Source organism: Eriocheir sinensis, chromosome 37 (genome assembly GCF_024679095.1).
Source record: "Eriocheir sinensis breed Jianghai 21 chromosome 37, ASM2467909v1, whole genome shotgun sequence".
NCBI lineage: Eukaryota > Metazoa > Arthropoda > Malacostraca > Decapoda > Varunidae > Eriocheir > Eriocheir sinensis.
In genome coordinates, this window is record NC_066545.1 from 6,155,930 (window position 1) to 6,175,002 (window position 19,073).

The following is a 19,073-nucleotide window of genomic DNA, read 5'->3' on the forward strand; positions in this document are numbered from 1 at the left end:
AAAACAACTGACTAAACCTAAACGGGAGGACGAAAAAAAGATAAAGCGAATTTAGCACTAACAATGGCAGTAACAGGGGGTGGGGGGGGGGGAGAGAGAGAGAGAGAGAGAGAGAGAGAGAGAGAGAGAGAGAGAGAGAGAGAGAGAGAGAGAGAGAGAGAGAGAGAGAGAGAGAGAGAGAGGAGGAAGAAACTCGGACACCGAACGGGAGTAAAAAAAAAAAAAAACGCTCATGCAAAGTAGACAAGAAAAACAGTATTAAAAAAAGGACCAGGAGTAAAAAAGTTGCACACACGGACGACAAGAAAGTCAAGCAAGAAAGCAAACAACTAATTAACGAAACAAAACAAAATGACGTAAAAATGGGACACTACGTGAGAGAGAGAGAGAGAGAGAGAGAGAGAGAGAGAGAGAGAGAGAGAGAGAGAGAGAGAGAGAGAGAGAGAGAGAGAGATAATACCCCCCCCCCAGGTAATGGAGGAGCAGGTGAGAGGTGTGTGCAGGTAATTAAGAGAGTCCGCGTATTATGCTTGGAACACATAACTTGGCGGTGGAAAGGAAGTCCTGCCTCCATGTGCCGGGGGGGTGGGCGGTGACTCCTGAGGGCGGGCGGGAGGTAGGGAGGGTGGTGAGCAAGGGAGGAAGAAGGAAGTGAGGAAAGCGAAGAAGGTAGGAGGGAGGGAAAGAAAAAGGGGGTGGGAGAGGGAAGGGTTAAGGAAGAAAGGTGGAAAGAAAAGTATAGCAAAAATATGAAGGAGAGAAAGTAGATCGAGAGCGTGAGAGGAAAGGAAGGAAGGAAGGAAAGAAAGAAGTAGATAAAGGAAAGAGAGAGAAGAGTGAAGGAAGGAACGGAGGGAAGGATATAAGGAAAGAGAGAGGGAGGAAGGGTAGAGGGAGGGATGGACGGTTGAAAGGAAGGAAGGAAGGTGGAAGAAAAATTATTGCAAACCTGGGAAGGAGGGAATGAATGAAGGAATGAATAAAGGAAGGAAGGAAGGAAGGAAAGGAAGAAAGGATGGGGATAAAGGAAAGAGGGAGAAAGAAGAGAGAAACGGGTGGATGGGTAGAAGGAAGGAAGGCGGGGTATGGAGGGAGGGAAAGGAGAAAAAGAAAGCGAAGGAGAAGAAAAGGGTATCACGGAAGAAACGAAAAAGGAACAGAGGTAAGGTGACGGAGGGAGGGAAGGAGGGAAAGGAAAGGATAGAGAGAGGGAGTGGGAGAGAAGGAAAGGAAAGGGGAGGAGGAGGGAGAGAAGCCGGTCAGGTGTGAAAATTGGAAGCGAAGGGTGTAATTGGCCAGGTGACGGAGAGCTGGTCAGGGGATTTGGTTTTCAGAGTAATAATAATAATAATAATAATAATAATAATAATAATAAAGGTAAGGGTAATAAAAGAAAAATCGAAATGTCCAGCGAAACAATCCTAATCTTAAAAGGAATTATATTAGAGGAAGAAAACAAAATATAGGGGAAATATCTTAAGAGCTTCAGTCCTAAAGTTAAGACTGTCTCATTGCACCGACTAACCATCTCAACCACGGGACTGTTCTTAGCGGGAAGGGGGTGAAGGGGAGGGAGTTGGGGGTGCTAAGGGAATATTGTAATCTTTTCATCCTTCCCTGTCCCTCCCTTCCAAACGCCTATCTTCCTTCTTTTCTTCCCTTCATCTTCCCTTTCTTCCTTCCTTCCTTCCCTCCCTTCCTGCCTCCCTCCTTCCTTCCTTCCTTCCTTCCTTCCTTCCTTCCTTCCTTTCTTCCTTCCTTCCTTCTTTCCTTTCTTCCTTCCTACCTACCTTCCTTCCTTCCTTCCTTCCTTCCATCCCTCCCTCCCTCCTTCCTTCCTTTCTTCCTTCCTTCGTTCCTTTCGTACCTTCCTCAGCCCCTTTATCTTTTGCAGACCTTCAAAAGCATTCCCATCTCCCTCAGTTTTAAGCATCTTCCTCATTCTTCTTTTGCTATCGATCTCCACTCATTCCTTTCAGCTCCTTCATTCACCCTTATCCCTCACTTCTCCTCCATCCTCCTCCACGCCCATCATTTTTCTCCTTAATTCTCTCCAGTCTACATACAATCACTTCTCATTTCTTCATGCTCACTTCTATCTCCTCCCAGATTTTATTACACAATCAACTATTCTTTCCCACCCATTCCTATCACTCTTTAGTCTCCTTCCACTCACATTTCACCATTCCCTCAGTGTTAATTTTGTCCTCTACCCCTACCATCCACCCTTACCCATCCCTCCCCACCCATTCCCGCGTCTCCCCAGCTTCTGTTTCCTTCTCCCCATTCCAGCCCATTCCGCGGTGTGTGTCCCTAAAGTGCGGTGGTCGGGATGGTCTAAAAATTGGTTTGCTCGTCCATGTCCCTGGCGCGGCAGACCAAAGGACAGTCCTGGAGGCGGGATGTCAACTGGGAGGCTTGTCAAGGTTATTGGTGCCCTGGTGCGGTGGAGGGAGGGGGGAAAGAGGAGGAGGAGAGGGGGAGAAGCAAGAGGAGGAGTAGATGAAGGAGGTAGTAAGAAAAGTGGTGGGAAGAGATGAGGGAAGCGTGAGAAGAAAGCTCGGGGGAAGGAAAAGGAATAGAGGAAGAAAAGAAGAGGATAGAGAGAAGATAAGAAGTGTAGAGAAGCAGAAGGGAAGAGGAAGGAAGGGAGAAGATGGTAAAAAGATCATGAAGTGAGAGAAGGTGTAGAGAAGAAGAGGTAGAGGAAGAGAAGTAGAGGATGGTAGGAAGATATGAAGGAAAGAGTGGAAGAAAGTATGGGGAAGAAGAAAGAAGTAGAGGGAGAAAGGGAGAGGATGGTAGGAAGATACGAAGGAAAGACTGGAACAAAGTGTGGAAAAGTAGAAAGAGTGAGGAAGAAAACAAGAGGATGATGGAAAGATAATGAAGGAAATGTGGAAGAAAATGTGTGTAAGCAGAAGTGTTAGAGGAAGAAAATGAGAGGACACAGGGAAAATAATGAAGGAAAGATGAAAGGACTCGAAACCAAGCAAAAGAGAAAGAGGGTTGAATGAGAACTGGGAGAAAATAAATAAAAGAAAAAGGAAAACAAACAAACATGGTGGAATAGAAGAAGAAGAGGGGGAGAAAAAAAAGATGGGGGAAAATGGGGTACACGAAAGAGAAGGGAGGAATAGGACAAGAAGATGCAAAGAAAAGGGATAAGGCAAAACATAGTAAGAAGAAGGAGCGTAGAAAAAGGCAAGGCAGGGTTAGTTAACGAAGGGGAAGGAGAGGAATTAGAGAGATGATGAGGCTTGTTTGATGAGGGACGATGCAATGATAGGAGAAGCAAGTAAATGGAAATGAGAAAGATGAAGGTAAAAGTGATATTGAAACAGTGAAAAAGTGAAGGTTAAAAGAGGAAAAGATGAGTCAGGAAAGGAACATCCAAGGACAGACTATTGGAGGCAGTGGAAATGGAAGGCCGAGGAAAAAACTAATGGAGATGGCGGTAATGGGAACGGGAGGAAAATGAAGGTCCGAAAATAACGAAATGTGAAAGGCAAACGAGACGAGATGAGATAAAGGAACGAAATGTAGGCAAGAAATGGACGTAAAGATGGATGAAAGGGAATGGATAAGAGAGAGAGAGAGAGAGAGAGAGAGAGAGAGAGAGAGAGAGAGAGAGAGAGAGAGAGAGAGAGAGAGAGAGAGAGAGAGAGAGAGAGAGAGAGAGAGAGAGAGAGAGAGAGAGAGAGAGAGAGAGAGACGCAGGGAAAAAATGAAAAGGGGAGCGGATAAAAAGAAAATAGATAAGAGAGAGAGAGAGAGAGAGAGAGAGAGAGAGAGAGAGAGAGAGAGAGAGAGAGAGAGAGAGAGAGAGAGAGAGAGAGAGAGAGAGAGAGAGAGAGAGAGAGAGAGAGAGAGAGAGAGAGAGAGAACCAACCAACATAAAAAGGAAGAAAGAGCTTGATGCAGAGGAAAAATAAGACCGGAAAAAGCGAAAAAATGTGAACTAGAAGAAACAGAAAACAAAAACACTACATTAAGCGAACCCAAACACACAAACACACACACACACACACACACAACACAACCCCCACTCACACACACAACCTCCTCCTCTTCCCCACACAACCCCAAACAACGACAACAAAAACACTCACTCAGGTCAATGTCCCGTCCCTTGTATGTCCAGGTAATCTTGATGGGGCTGGGAATGGACACCGTGCTGCACTCAATGGTCACGGTGTCTCCCATGCGCCCCTGTTGCTCGCTGGAACTCACGATGGTGGGCGGCCCCTTGACGAGGACCCTCAACTTGCCGCGCTGCTCCTGGAAGCCCCGCACGGAGGCCACGCAGATGTACTCCCCCGCGGTTGAGGGTCCCACGGTCACCTCGAGTGTTTGGCCTGACCCTATGATCTGTGGGGAGGGAGATCGGGGTTAGAGAGTGAGGAAGGGAGATGTGTGCTGTTGTTAGTGTACTGCAGAGATAAATAGAATAGACAAATCGTTTTTTGGCCTGACCCTATGATCTGTGGGGAGGGAGATCGGGGTTAGGGAGTGAGGAAGGGAGATGTGTGCTGTTGTTAGTGTACTGCAGAGATAAATAGAATAGACAAATACTTTTTTTTTACCGTAAAGGAAGCAGCTCAAGGGCAAAAATAAGTAATAATGAGAAATAAAAGCCCGCTAAACAATGTTCCTATAAAAAAATAATTCAGAAGAGTGGCCAAAAGAAAAGAGGGGTCAGTTTCGGGAGAAGAGGAGTCTCGGTAGATAGATAGATAGATGGGTAGGCTGATAGGAATAGAAAGATAAATAGATACAGAAAGGAATAGCCATCAACTACCACCAGCTTGCGGCCTGAACCTATAATCTGTGTGAGTCAGGGAGGGAGAGAGAGAGATGTACTGTTAGTGTATTGCAGAGATTGATAGACAGATAGATAGACAGATACACAGATAGATAAATAGATAGATAGATAGATGATTCAGCGACCACCACCAGCTTAGCCCCGGCCCAATGATCCATGTCCCCTGCTATTAGTATTTGAGATAGCGATAGTTAGATGGATAGATTGGTAAAGATAGATTGATAGATAGATAGATAGATAGATAGATAGATAGATAGATAGATAGATAGATAGATAAAACAAGTCTCACCAGCTTTAGCCCTGACCCAATAATATGTAAGGATGGGAGAGAGACATTGCTGTTAGTGTGTTTCAGATAGAGAGGCATAAATAAATAGATAGGTAGGTAGATAGATAGATCCGACCACTACCACCAGCCTCCACTCTGACCCTATAATCTGTGTGGGTTAGGGAGAGAGAGAGAGAGAGAGAGAGAGAGAGAGAGAGAGAGAGAGAGAGAGAGAGAGAGAGAGAGAGAGAGAGAGAGAGAGAGAGAGAGAGAGAGAGAGAGAGAGAGAGAGAGAGAGAGAGAGAGAGAGAGAGAGAGAGAGAGAGAGATGCGCTGCTCTTGTGTCAGAAATAGATTGAGAGGGAGAGAGAGAGAGATAGCTAGGTAGAGAGGTAGCTCCAACATATAGCACCAATTTGCGTTTCAGGTGGATAGAAAGAGAGATAGAAAGATAGATATAAACATAGAGAAAGATGATAAATTGAGCAAATAACACTAATAGGCTGATAAAAAGCAATAAACAAGACATATTAATTAAAAGGCTCTAATACGAAAGTGAGATGAAGGTAATAGGTATAAAAGAGATTGAGAGATATAGAAAAAAAATGTGTGTGTGTGTGAGAGAGAGAAAAAAAACAAGTATAAAATTAAGGCTAAAGGCAGTAATTAGCGAAATGAAAACACAGGAACAAAAACGTGTGAGGAGGAGGTGAAGGAAAGCGAAGGGGAGATGAAGATGGAGAGAACGAAAAAGGGAATGAGAAATGAGAGAAGGAAGGAAGGAAGGGAGGAGGAAAAGCAAAGACTGAAGGAGATGAGAAGGAATAAAATTGAAAAAGAGAGGCAGACGGCTGAATATGAGAGAGAGAGAGAGAGAGAGAGAGAGAGAGAGAGAGAGAGAGAGAGAGAGAGAGAGAGAGAGAGAGAGAGAGAGAGAGAGAGAGAGAGAGAGAGAGAGAGAGAGAGGAAAAAATCTACATATTCTTTTGTAGCAGCCTACGTCACCATGCCCTCCATCTCCTCCTTCTCCTCTTCCTCCTCCTCCTCCTCCTCCCCCTCCTCCTCCTCTTACTCTTCCTTATCCACTTCCTCCTCCTCTTTCTTCTCCCTTCTTTTTCTCCTCATTTTTTTTATACCATTTCAATTTTTTATCATCACGACTATTTTTACCATTATCTTCATTACCATGTCTTCCTCCTCCACCTCCACCTCCACCTCCTCCTCCTCTCCTCCCAGGGGATTAACAGCCCGGTACAGTTGCAGCAATTAGAAGATAATAACACTTGACCGTCATGAACACTTAATAAAACCAGAGGAGAAGGAGAAGGAGCAGGAGGAGGAGGAGGAGGAGGAGGAGGAGGAGGAGGAGGAGGAGGAGGAGGAGGAGGAGGAGGAGGAGGAGACGCAGAAAGGGTTGGTGGGGTGGCAGACGTGGTGGTAGTGAAAGAGGAGGAAGAAGAGGAAGAGAATGAAGAGTAAGGAACAAGATGAAAGGGGAAGAGAAGAAGGAGGAGGAGGAGGAGGAGGAAAAAGAGGGGAAGGAAAACTGATAAGGATAGAGGAACGGAGGTGGAAAGGAGGAAGATGGCAGATGATTAGAAGCAATGGAGGAAGAGGAACGACTGGAGGAAGAGGCGACGGGGAGGAGGAGGAGGAGGAGGAGAAGGAGGAGGAGGAGGAGGAGAAGGAGAGCTGATGAGTTGCTGATTAGCTCGTTTAATTAGCGTCAAAATCTGTCTGCACAAGTAATAAATTGGAGAGAGAGAGAGAGAGAGAGAGAGAGAGAGAGAGAGAGAGAGAGAGAGAGAGAGAGAGAGAGAGAGAGAGAGAGAGAGAGAGAGAGAGAGAGAGAGAGAGAGAGAGAGAGAGAGAGAGAGAGAGAGAGAGACAGAGAGAGAGAGAGAGAGCGAGCGCAAAACCCGATTCAATATACACCTGAGGATGAAACTAATTTACAGACATTAGGACTTTTCTCTTCCATATCTCCAGGTAGAAAAAGGTTAATGAAAGTCTGACAAACCGTGAATAAATGAACAGGTGATCTGATAACTTTTTTTTTTTTACATTTACCTGCGGCTTATCAGGAGGGAACGCAATGGCGGGAGCTAATCTTACTCACGACGCATTCATCACGGGACGCTATCTAAGTGTGAGTGATGAATTATAACTATTCGAGGTGGATGTGACGTGGGCGAAGGGAAAGCAAGTGGGTATGGATGGGACGGATCGGGAAGGAGTGGAATAGAAATGGACAGGAATGAATTAGGAATGGGACAAGGAATGCGGCAGAGAGCGGACGGGAATTGACTTAGAATGGAATAGACCTCCTCTTTTGATTCTTTTTTATAGGAGCAGCGAGTAGTTTTTTTTTTTAATATTGTTTCCTTTTTTTCGTGCCCTTGAGCTGTCTCCTTTGTTGTAAAAAAAAGACAGGGCAGTGCATGGTATAGGAGGAGACAGGGATGATTTAGGACTGAAATGGACAGGCCTAGGAATGTGGCAGGAATAAGACAGGTATGAAGTGGCTAAAACAACAGAGAAAAGGGGGAAGATGAGACAGAACAAGAAAGGCTGAAACGTAAAGGAATGGGACAGAAAGGGACGGGAATGGACTGAGTACAGGGCAAGGGAGGAAGGAAGGAAGGAGATGGGATGGAACGTGAAGGGGTGAAATGGAAAGGGATGGGACAGGAAGGTATGGAATCAGAACAAAGCCTGACAGCATTATAGAGAAAGGTATCTTGTTTTTATTTGAGTTTTGTGACAGTAATGACTTCGATTTTTTTGTCTTTCTCTCCTTTAATAATATGTTGTAGTGAACGCCGAAATAAAATACAGTACGGTTCGTTGTCCTATCACTGTTGTCGTAAAGAGGAAGACTGGCTAGAACAATTGCATTATGTTTCAGTTTTTTTCTCTTTTACTTAGACGTTGTTGCACTCAAGTAAAAAAAAAAAAATCAGGGAATGATGAAAAACAGTAAAATAAGAGAACGAAAAAGAAAAAACATTCAGTCTCAAATTCCTGTTATTCTTTTCCATGTTCTTTTTTTTTTAGGGTAATGGAAAGTTTTTAAAAGGTAGTCACTCATCCTCAGACAAAAAATAAAAAATAAAAAATAGTGAAAAAAAAAAATTGTTACAAAAAGACAAACAAATGGGAGCACGGAGTTTTGGGCCCGCCTTTATGAGGGCAAACTTGGGTAAAGAGAAAACACAAACTGAGGCAACAATACAGTACATTTGTAACCCTAAATGGATGCCCCGACGTCGAGTGTGTAGAGAGAGGAGAGTCAAGTAGAGTGAGAGAGGCAGGAAGAGAAGGGAGGAGAGGAAGGAAATGAGAGAGGCACGCTGGAGGGAGGGAGGAGAGGAGAAGAGAGGAGAGAGGAGGCAGTACTTGACCTAACCTATAGTCTCCTGACCCTTTCCTCTTTCCTTTCCTGTTGTCTCCTCCTCCTCTTCCCCCTCCTCCTCCTCCTCCTACTCCCCTCGAACTTAGTGGACTAAAGGTGAACTGTCGTGAAGCTTGGTGTGTGTGGGAAGGTAAATAATTGATGGAGTGAGAGTGGGAGAGAATGAGTAAGTGAGTGAGGGAGAGTAAGCGAAGGTTGGCTGACTGACTGGCTCGCTCACACACTCAATGGATCCGTGGAATCATTTTAGCCGTTCTTCTTTGTCCTGGTAATGATGTGAGTTTATGTGTGTGTGATTGCGTGCGGCGCGGTCCAGTTCATTGCTAAAAGACCTCCACTTCCTCACCCTCTCCTCCACCCCCCCTCCACTCCTCCTCCTCCTCCTCTACGTGTGTTAATTGAACTGACCATTAATTTAATTGGCTCCCGACCTGAACGGGATAAGAAAACTTGCGGATTGAAGCTAAAATTATATTACCACCTGTTACCTGCAGGCTACACACACTCGCTCCCTTCTGCTCTCCTCTCCTCTCCTCGGCAAATGATTATAGCAAGTTCACTGACTGACTGACTGACTGATTGACTGACAGACTGACTGGTTGACTTGATTGTAAGATATTTTTCCTAACCTTTCGTCTCATAACCTCCAACTTCCTTTTTTTTTACTCCTCTGCTATCCTCCTCATCTGTTTCCTGCAATCTCGTCCTTCGCATTTTCCTCTTCCTCCTCCTCCTTTTCCTTATTTTCTTCCTCCTCTTTCTCCTACTACTTGTCCTTGTGCTCCTTTTCCTTCAACTCTTCCTCTTCCTGTTCCTTTGTGTTCCTTTGTGTTCCTCCTCCTTCGCTTCCGTCTTTATTTTCTTAATCCTCTTCTGCCTCCTTCTTGTTCTCCTCTTCTTCGTCCTTGTCCTCCTCATCCTCCTCTTCTTCTTCCGTTACCCAATCCTTATTCCCCCAATCTCTCCTAAACTCCCTCACTGCTTTTCCTCCTCCTTACTCACTGCCATCACCACAATCACCACCACCACCATCAACACCCACCTTATGAGAGCCTTCCTGGAGCCACACTATGCTGGCGGGCGGGTTGGAGTCCACGTCACACTTCAGCGTTACGTCCTTCCCCGTCTCGGCCATCACGTCGCGGGGCAGCACACGGAACACGGGGCCGTACTGCACGTGCACGCTCATGGTCTTCTTGGACGTGCCCACCTTGTTCGATACCTGTATGGGGCGGGAGAGAGGTGGGTGTTTGAGTGAGGGATTCATTTGTATAGAGGAAGGGTTGTGTTGGTTTGAAGGGGTGTGTGTTTATGGGTGATTAGTAAGGGAGAGATGAATGGGGTGAAGGAAGTGCAAAAGGAGAGACAGACAGACAAGTAGATAGACAGATGGACACATAGATACATAGACAGATAGAATACACAAACAGGCAAGCATTCAGACAGACAGCTTAGGAAAAGACAAAGCGAGAGAAAGAAAGGCAAACACAGAGACAAATAAACAGATTAGTATTCAATCAGAAAAAATGATTAAATATTAAGCCACAAAAAGGAGACGAACAGACCAACACATGCAACAGATAAACAGACAGACTAACATTCAGACAAAGAAAATCATTAAATGCAAAGCCAGAAAATGGAGACAAACAGACAGACACTGACAGATGAACAGACAGACAGACAGACAGACAGACAGTGACAGAATAGCCAAAGCCAGGAAGACAACCAGACGCACGAACTGACACATACAGACAGACAGACGGACTAATACTCAGAAATTACCAGACGGCATTGCTTAATCAAGACTTGAATCATTTGATAAGAGGCTTAAAGTTAAACAGCGTTGCGTGCGGGAACCAGTAACACACACACACACACACGCACACACACACACGCACACACGCTCACAAACTCATGTACGTAGAAATGTTGTGTGTAGGTAACTATGCTTCCGTGTACACATAAAAAAGAAAAGAAGAGGATAGCAGAAGCACCAACACTCATATTCTCCCTCTTCCTCTTCCTCTTCCTCTTTCGTCATCCTCTTAACCTCTTCACATCCCTTCCGTGCTCTTTTCCGTATATTTCTGTGTATTTCATTAATTGCCTGTCCTTCTTCTTCTTCTTCTTCTTTCCCTTCCTGTCTCATCATTCTATCTTCCTCATCTCCTCCCTTCTCTTCTCTCCACTTCTGAACCATCAAACTCCCTTCTCTCATCTCTCCTTTTTTCTCTCGTTTATTCATTTTTGTCCATCTTCCCTTCCATTACTTTCCTTTCTTCTTTCTCTTTCCCTTCCCTTCTCATCATTCCATCTTCCTCATCTCCTCCTTCCCTCTCTTCTCTCCTCTTCTGAACCATTAAACTCCCTTCTCTCATCTCTCCTTTTCTCTCTCGTTCATTCACTTTTTGTTCATCTTCCCTTCCATTACTTTCCTCTCCCTCTCCCGTTCCTTTACTTTCCCTTTCGTTCTTTATTGACTTCATTGGGTTTCTCTTCCTTCAATTATTTCAGGGTAATAAAAAGAGAAGGAAGGGGAGAAATGAGTCCCTTGGGAAGAGGAGTTCAAGGAGGAGGAGGAGGAGGTGGAGGAGGAGGAGGAGGAGGAGGAGGAGGAGGAGGAGGAGGAGGAGGAGGAGGAAGGTTTAAAAAGAGAGAAAGCTAATAATATACAGATGATGAAAAGGAAAATTACGAAACACGAACATGAGAGAGAGAGAGAGAGAGAGAGAGAGAGAGAGAGAGAGAGAGAGAGAGAGAGAGAGAGAGAGAGAGAGAGAGAGAGAGAGAGAGAGAGAGAGAGAGAGAGAGAGAGAGAGAGAGAGAGAGAGAGAGAGAGAGAGAGAGAGAGAGAGAGAGAGAGAGAGAGAGAGAATAAAATAAATGAATGGACAATAGCTTCAGGGTAAAAGATTGCTACATGCAGGATACAAAAAAATAACGCAAGAGGAGGAGGAGGAGGAGGAGGAGGAGGAGGAAGAGGAGGAGGAGGAGGAGGAGGAGGAGGAGGACCTTAAAGGGAGTTTGAGTGGTTGGCAATAGCTGGGTGATGACAGTCTCCGGATGTGTGTGTGTGTGTGTGCGTGAGAGAGAGAGAGAGAGAGAGAGAGAGAGAGAGAGAGAGAGAGAGAGAGAGAGAGAGAGAGAGAGAGAGAGAGAGAGAGAGAGAGAGAGAGAGAGAGAGAGAGAGAGAGAGAGAGAGAGAGAGAGAACCTACCTTCTGCGCCCTAATCCATTTCCGTCAGTCGCTCATCCCGTCCTATTCATTTCCCATTTTCTAGCATCAATTTCCTTTCGCTATTTACAGGCAGACGGATAAAGGGGAAAACAAGTCCCTCTTCCTCGCTTCCCAGAGAGAGAGAGAGAGAGAGAGAGAGAGAGAGAGAGAGAGAGAGAGAGAGAGAGAGAGAGAGAGAGAGAGGGGAGTTAGGTAAGAGGAAGAAGAGGAAGTAAGAGGCAAGACAGACAGGTAAGATTAGGATTGGGAAGGGAAAAACAAGAGGAGGTAAGGTGGAAGGTAAGAGAGAGAGAGAGAGAGAGAGAGAGAGAGAGAGAGAGAGAGAGAGAGAGAGAGAGAGAGAGAGAGAGAGAGAGAGAGAGAGAGAGAGAGAGAGAGAGAGAGAGAGAGAGAGAAAGGCTATTCCCCTCCCCACAGACAGAGTAAATCACCCCAAGAAATTAATTACTCCTGTTACATCCTTTCCTTTTTACGGCCGCCATTGTGAATTCATTATCCAAATTGACCTGTCGCGGAGTGACCTAAAAAAAAACCAGTGAGTGATGACCTCCAGTGACCTTACCTGACCCCCTTACCTGCCTACCTACCTTCCTCTGATTTTCTCTGCTAATTCCTCTTGCTCTTCTCTGGTTCTACTTCTCCTCTTATCTTTTTTTTATCTTGCCTCTTACATCCTCTTACTCCTCTTAGTTAACTGTCTACTTCTTACTTACCTACCTCTTATCTTCTACCTTTCCTACTCTTGTTCTAACCTATTTTTGTTTCTCCTCTCATCTCTTCGTCTCTTGCCTCTTAAATCCTCTTCCTCCTCTTAAGTTACTCCATTCTTCTCTTCTTACCTCACTTTCTTATCTACCTACCTGCCTCCTCTTGCTCTCACCTCCTTACTTCTTACCTATCCGTTTTGCCTCTTATCTCCTCTTCCTCTTCTTCCTTAACTCTCTACATCTCCTCTTGCTCGTTTGTCATATACCTCTTTATACCTCCTCTTACTTAACTCTCCACTTCTACTCTTACCTACCTGTCGCTTACCTCTTACCTCCTCTTGCTCCTCTTACCTGTCTACCTACGTGCTTGTGCTACCTGATCTTACCTCTCCTCCTCTCCTCCTCCTCCTCCTCTTCTCTCCTCCTCTCTCCCTCCTTGCTCTGTTATGTGTTTCCCTTCCTACCCTCCGCTCTTGTCCTTTTATTTTGTCCTTGTTTGATTTAGTCTATTGAGATGAAATGTTATAGGTGTGCTCAGGTTTAGAACACACACACACACACACACACACACACACACACACACACACACACACACACACATAGACACACAGTAACTTCATTTAATCAAGATATAGGTGTGTGATAATTTCCCTTTGGTAATTTTGTTATTTGAGATATTACAAGACTGACTTAGCCAAATGGAAATACAACCAGATAAGAATAATTAATTGAAACATCGTAGGAACGGTAATATTAATAATTTGAAAACGAGACCAAGTAAAAATACAATCATGAGAAGACTTGGGTGTTAAAGATTTGATTAATGTAGTTAGGGAAGAGCACACAGGTAATAACACACAGGAACACTCCATTTACATTAACATAACAAATAAGCCCCTTCCCCTCACCTAATAAGTACCTATCATAACCTAGGCCACAAGTAAGCCACGCTCTCATTTCGTCTCAAGCTGTATGTGACTGGCGGATGCTGGGGAAAGTGATCTCATATTGGTGGATGCTGGGAAAGCTGATATTCTTTGGGATGCTGGGAAAGGTGAAATCATATAGATGGATGCTTGGAAAGGTAAAACAATATAGGTTGATGCTTGGAAAGGTGAAATATTACTGGTGAGTGCTGGGAAAGGTGAAATCATATTGCTGGACGCTAGGAAAAGGGAAATTTAATTGGTTGATGGCGCGAGAGGTTATATCTAATTGCTAAATGCCGGGAAAGGTGAAGTCATATAGCTGAATGCTGGGAAAGGTGAACAGGTGGATATTTGGAAGGTGAAATCTTATTGGTTAATGCTCGGAAAGGGAAAATCTTTTTAGTGGCTGCTGGGAAAGATCAATTAAAGGATGATGGGAAAAGTGAAATGGTGGATGCTGGCCTGGAATGGGCGGGCTTTCCAAGGCTGACGTAAATAGAACAGTTAGGTATGGCACGCACCTCGCAGGAGACGGCGTTTTGGTGCAGGTTTCTGGATATCTTGTGCAGGGTTAGCGTCCTCGAGGTCTCGTTCTTCAGTTCCTCGCTGCTGTGATACCACCTGTGGGAGGGAGGGCACAGGTGAGATAAGGGAACGGGTGACTTCGTAAACCAATAACTACATAAACTTTTGCTGTATTTATTTACTTATGCTACTGCTGTTGTTGATACTTCTCGTCTTCTGGTTGTAGGGTATGACTAGTCACTGCAAATATCCTGCTACTTTGTGAACTACTACTTCTGCTACTTCTTTAATAAGTACCACAGATCCTTTTCACAACTACTATTGGTACTACTTTTTTAACTGCTGCTGCTACTTTTATTAACAACTACTACTACCAATACTTTTTTAATTACTACTACTGCAACTCCTGTTTTTTTTTCTTCCACGTCTAGACCAATCATAACCAAGTTCACTATTGTTTCCTTGCTACCACTGTTACTTATGGTGGTGGTGCTACTACTACTACTACAACTACTACTACTACTACTACTACTACTACTACTACTACTACTGCTACTACTGCCACCAAAGATATGTAGGGCAGATGAAGTATTACACAACTTCCTCCTCGCATACAGATTTACACCGCGTTTATAAATGACAAAATACCCCCCCCCCATCTCTCTCTCTCTCTCTCTCTCTCTCTCTCTCTCACACACACACACACACACACACACACACACACACACACAATAACTGTAATGGAGTAAGGGAAAACACAAACCACATCTCTTTCTTGCCTGTTATAATCATGTTCCTAGAATGACGCTGTTAACAACTGTGGAGATTAACCTCTGCAGGGGAGGGGAGGGGGAGATGGAGGGGGAAAGGGATATGGGAGACGGAGGGGGGAGAAGGGGAAGGTGGGAGGGAGAGGGAAAGGGAGGACACGTGGAAGAGGAGAGGGAGAGGGAAAAGTGAAGAGGGAGGGGGAAAAGGAAAGATGTTGAGAGGATGGGGGAAAAGGGTTGGGGAGAAAGGGAAGCAGGGAGGGAGTGGGAGAAGGAAAGACGGAGAGGGAGGGGGATGAGGATAGGAGGAGAGAATGGAAAGAAGGGGAGATGGAGAAGGATGAGAGAGAGAGAGAGAGAGAGAGAGAGAGAGAGAGAGAGAGAGAGAGAGAGAGAGAGAGAGAGAGAGAGAGAGAGAGAGAGAGAGAGAGAAAAGGTGAGAGAGGGATAGAGAGGAAAAGAAAGGGTAGTAGAGAGCGAGAAGGAGAACAAAAGGGAGGTGAAGAGAGGAGAAAGGTGGAGAGAGGAGGGAAAGGGGAAGTGAAAAAAAGGGGAAGAAAAAAAAAGGGTGACAACGGAGGGGAAGAAAGGGAGGGGCAAAAAAAGGGAACAGGGTGAAGTGTCCCTTAATTAAGATATCTCTGCGTAACGAAATAAAACAAATACAAATACAAAAGCTAGAGAGAGTGTAATGGATGATTCTTGTTTGTGGTTATGCCGAAATAACTGCATCGTGTTTGTTTGTGTTTTGTTGTGATGTTGACCATGTTTACAACGTATTAGTGTGTGTGTATGTGTGTGTGTGTGTGTGTGTGTGTGTGTGTGTGTGTGTGTGTGTGTGTGTGTGTTTATGGAAATGGAGGTAAAAAAGGCAATAACAAGAGAGAGAGAGAGAGAGAGAGAGAGAGAGAGAGAGAGAGAGAGAGAGAGAGAGAGAGAGAGAGAGAGAGAGAGAGGCGTCTAGGTGACATGGTTTATTGTCGTTGTAGTGCTAACAGAATTTACGACTCACAGCGGAATAATTTAGTATACAGCACGTACACACACACACACACACACTCACACACACACACACACACACACACACACACACACACACACCTGATAAACATGGCCGGAGCTAAGCAGTAATTACACAACCAGCCAATAAGGGCCCGGCATCTGGCTAAATTGGAAACTAATAATGCTGCACCTGACACGGGGATCACGTGTGTGTGTGTGTGTGTGTGTGTGTGTGTGTGTGTGTGTGTGTGTGTGTGTGTGTGTGTGGACTGGATTATGTAACTGCCACTTCCGCATATCCGGCTGTTCTTGCATTGTTACGGTCTACTACTACTACTACTACTACTACTACTAATAATAATAATAATAATAATAATAATAATAATAATAATAATACTTTTACTACTGCTAATGATTATAATAATACAAATTTCATGGATGTTCAAATATGCATAAGCAACAGTACTTATCTCCACTAATATTTAAATTGTAATAATTCAATTGAAGTAATAATTATCAGTTAATATAATGAAGTAATGTGATGAAGTACACGAGAATACTAATCTATACTATTTTTTCTTCCTTCACCGCCATCAATATCAGTATCTTCTTCTTCTTCTTCATACACCTTACGTTCATTTATTTTTCTTTCCACCTATATTTGCCCTGACCTCACCACACTCTTCTTCTCCTCGTTCTCTATTTTCTCTTTTTCAGTCCTCTCCTTTTATCATCAACAATACCAGAGAACGAAATGCAACGGAAGCTTCTCTTAATCCATATCCGTCTGTGTGACAAATTCCCTCACCTCATATTTATTTATAAGCATACCGGCGGCTCACCTGAACTAACGGTAAACTAATAACACCTTTCACACCTGAACTAAATTACATCACAGGTGCTTAATGCAGAGCGAGTCAGATAATCAGCACAGAAGACTCCCGCCACGTTAAACTCCCGCAGGTGAAAGTTATAACTCACCTGTGCCTTGTGTTTACCTGTCGAGAGAGCGTGACTGAGGTGGAATATTGGTACCTGTGTACATATGCTTACCTGTGGCGGAAAAGTTAATAGCAGCAGTGTGTGTGTGTGTGTGTGCGTGTGCGTGCGTGCGTGTATGTGAAGCGAGTCATTCACCTGTGTGTGATTGCCGCCACTCAATTAATGCCGCTCACCTTTGCATGAGGAAGTTGCTCACCTGTGTGTCAGTAAAGTTACGCCTCTGCCTAATGACATTCACCGTTTGTCATTTGTTCTATTAGTTACTCTTCGCTCTTCTGGCCACGTGGAAGTCATTAATATATCGACTTCAACTTTTTAAATCTCCGGTGACCTTTAGTGTTCTCTGTTGCCAAACCAGGACCAAATACTCTGACCTTTATTCCTGCGTGTGAAAATATTTATAGCTGTGTTACTTGGAATGATCGCTTTGTTGAATTGATCCTTTTTTCGCTGTTCTAACGCTGATTGTCATTTCTCTGTAGATTTTTGTATCGCTTTTTGTATATCCTGTGAAGCTTAATGTCATCTGTTGCGTCATCATGAATCTAATTGGGGCTGTATTGCTTGGACTGTCGTTTTGTTTCCTTTCTACTCTTTTAACTCTGCATGTCATTTCTTTATTGGTGACGTCTAATGTTATCTACTGCATCATCAGAATCGCATACTCTCAGATTTATTCCTCTGTGTGAAGATATTTATGACTGTACTGCTTTGTCTGGTTGCTTCGTTCAGTTGGTTCCTTTTTGCTTTTCCAATCCCAGATGTCATTTCGCTTTCGTATATCAAGTGAGCTTTGATGCGCCTACTGTTGCGTCATCAAAAACATGCTCTCATCTCTGCGTGTGAAAATAGTTATGTCTGAATTGCTTGGTCTGCTCGCTTTGTTACGCTTTTGTACTTCCGCATGTCATTTCTCGATTGCTTTTATCTCCGTGAATGCCTCGTGATTTCAAAAGCCGTGTAGTGCCTCACCAGAAGCGAACATAGCTACACCTCCATCCATCCATCCATCCATCCCTATCCCCGGGTACTAAAGGCATATTGTTGTGTAGCATAGCAGACGTGTTTAAAGATGAACATTCTATTTCTGGTTTGATTTTAGTCACGTATATGTCTTTTGTTTTCATAATTTGTCTATGGGTCCATCAGTAGAGTAAGTATACCTTCAGTTCTATGCCCTAGTGTTAGATATGCATTGTTGTGTAGCATAATATAAGTGTTTGAAGTTATATATTCTTTTTCTACGTCTCTTTTTGTCCTGTTTATATCTTTTGAGCTCATAATATGTCCATTGCCTCATCAGTAGCGTACGTATGCCCTCATTTCTATTCCCGTGTGTTAAAAGTGCACTGTGTTATGTAGCATGGCTGTTTAAAGATTTCCATGCTCTTTCTGCCTTGCTTTTCCCCCGTTTTTATCTCTTAAGTTCATAATTTGTCTATTGGCTCAGCAAGAGTGTACGTATACCTTCATTTCTATCCCCGAGTGCTAAGTGTACTGTGTTACGAAGTTCGCGGGTGTTTAAATATGTACATGATATTTCTGCCTCGCTTTTAGTCCTGTTCATATACCGTGATTCCAGAAGGTGTGAACTGTCAGGTGTAAAAAATGCATGAGTGTAAAAGTTAATTATGTGGGGCTCTCTTACCTGAGGCATAAAACACACCTCTAGCTCTCTCGCGCTCTCACCTGTCGAAGCGTGATAAGCTCGTGCCTCACCTTTACCTGCGCCCCTCCATAAAGCGTCCGCTCCCTCACCTGTGTAGAGCCGTCGGAAGCATTTGTTTCAGCGGCAGTCGACGTAAATTATCCGTAATTAGTTTACCCGGAAGTTGAAAAAAAAAAACCTTTCACCCGCGTGGACTGACGTTTCGGGCGAGCGTCATTGGGTGAAGGTAAACACTGTCACGGCCCCGGCGCACAAAACATTATTAAACACCGAATAAAATAAACAAACAAACGAAAAATGCCACTGGACCCGTACCCAAGTTTATTCGTGCGTCTCATATTTTCACTCATTTTCTATTCCAACAGTTTTGACTCATTTTCTATCCCAGTGGCTCCTGTGGTGATGAATACTGTGATGTCTCATTGACCGCGGGAAGCCAGACTTTTTGTTGTTGTTTAGTGCGTGAGGCGACGGAGTGAAGGAAGCGGATGATACGGTGATGGTTACTGTACAGGACTGCATTACTTTATTTTTTACAGCAAGGGAGGCAGATCAAGGGATAAAAACAAACAGCCCCCCCCCCAAAAAAAAGGCCCTCAAAACGCTGCACCGACAAAAAAAGAAAAAAAACGAGATCAGAAGAGGTCAATTTCGGGTTCGGGAGGTGTCTTGATATTCTCGTCACCTGTCTCACCTTGTACCTGTAGATCACGTCACGATTTT

At 44.2% G+C, this 19,073-nt stretch overlaps 1 protein-coding gene across 4 annotated transcripts in view; it reads right to left on the reverse strand.

Annotated features, from left to right (window-relative positions):
- LOC127008133 (irregular chiasm C-roughest protein-like) overlaps positions 1-19,073 on the reverse strand; it is a 120,287-nt gene that overhangs the window by 80,447 nt on the left and 20,767 nt on the right. For all 4 annotated transcript variants that reach the window (XM_050879769.1, XM_050879772.1, XM_050879768.1 and 1 more), the window contains exons 6-8: positions 13,904-14,003; positions 9,551-9,730; positions 4,113-4,371 (exon numbers count right to left, since the gene is read on the reverse strand). In XM_050879769.1, the coding sequence (XP_050735726.1) occupies positions 4,113-4,371; positions 9,551-9,730; positions 13,904-14,003 (539 nt within the window). The remainder of the gene's footprint in view (positions 1-4,112; positions 4,372-9,550; positions 9,731-13,903; positions 14,004-19,073) is intronic.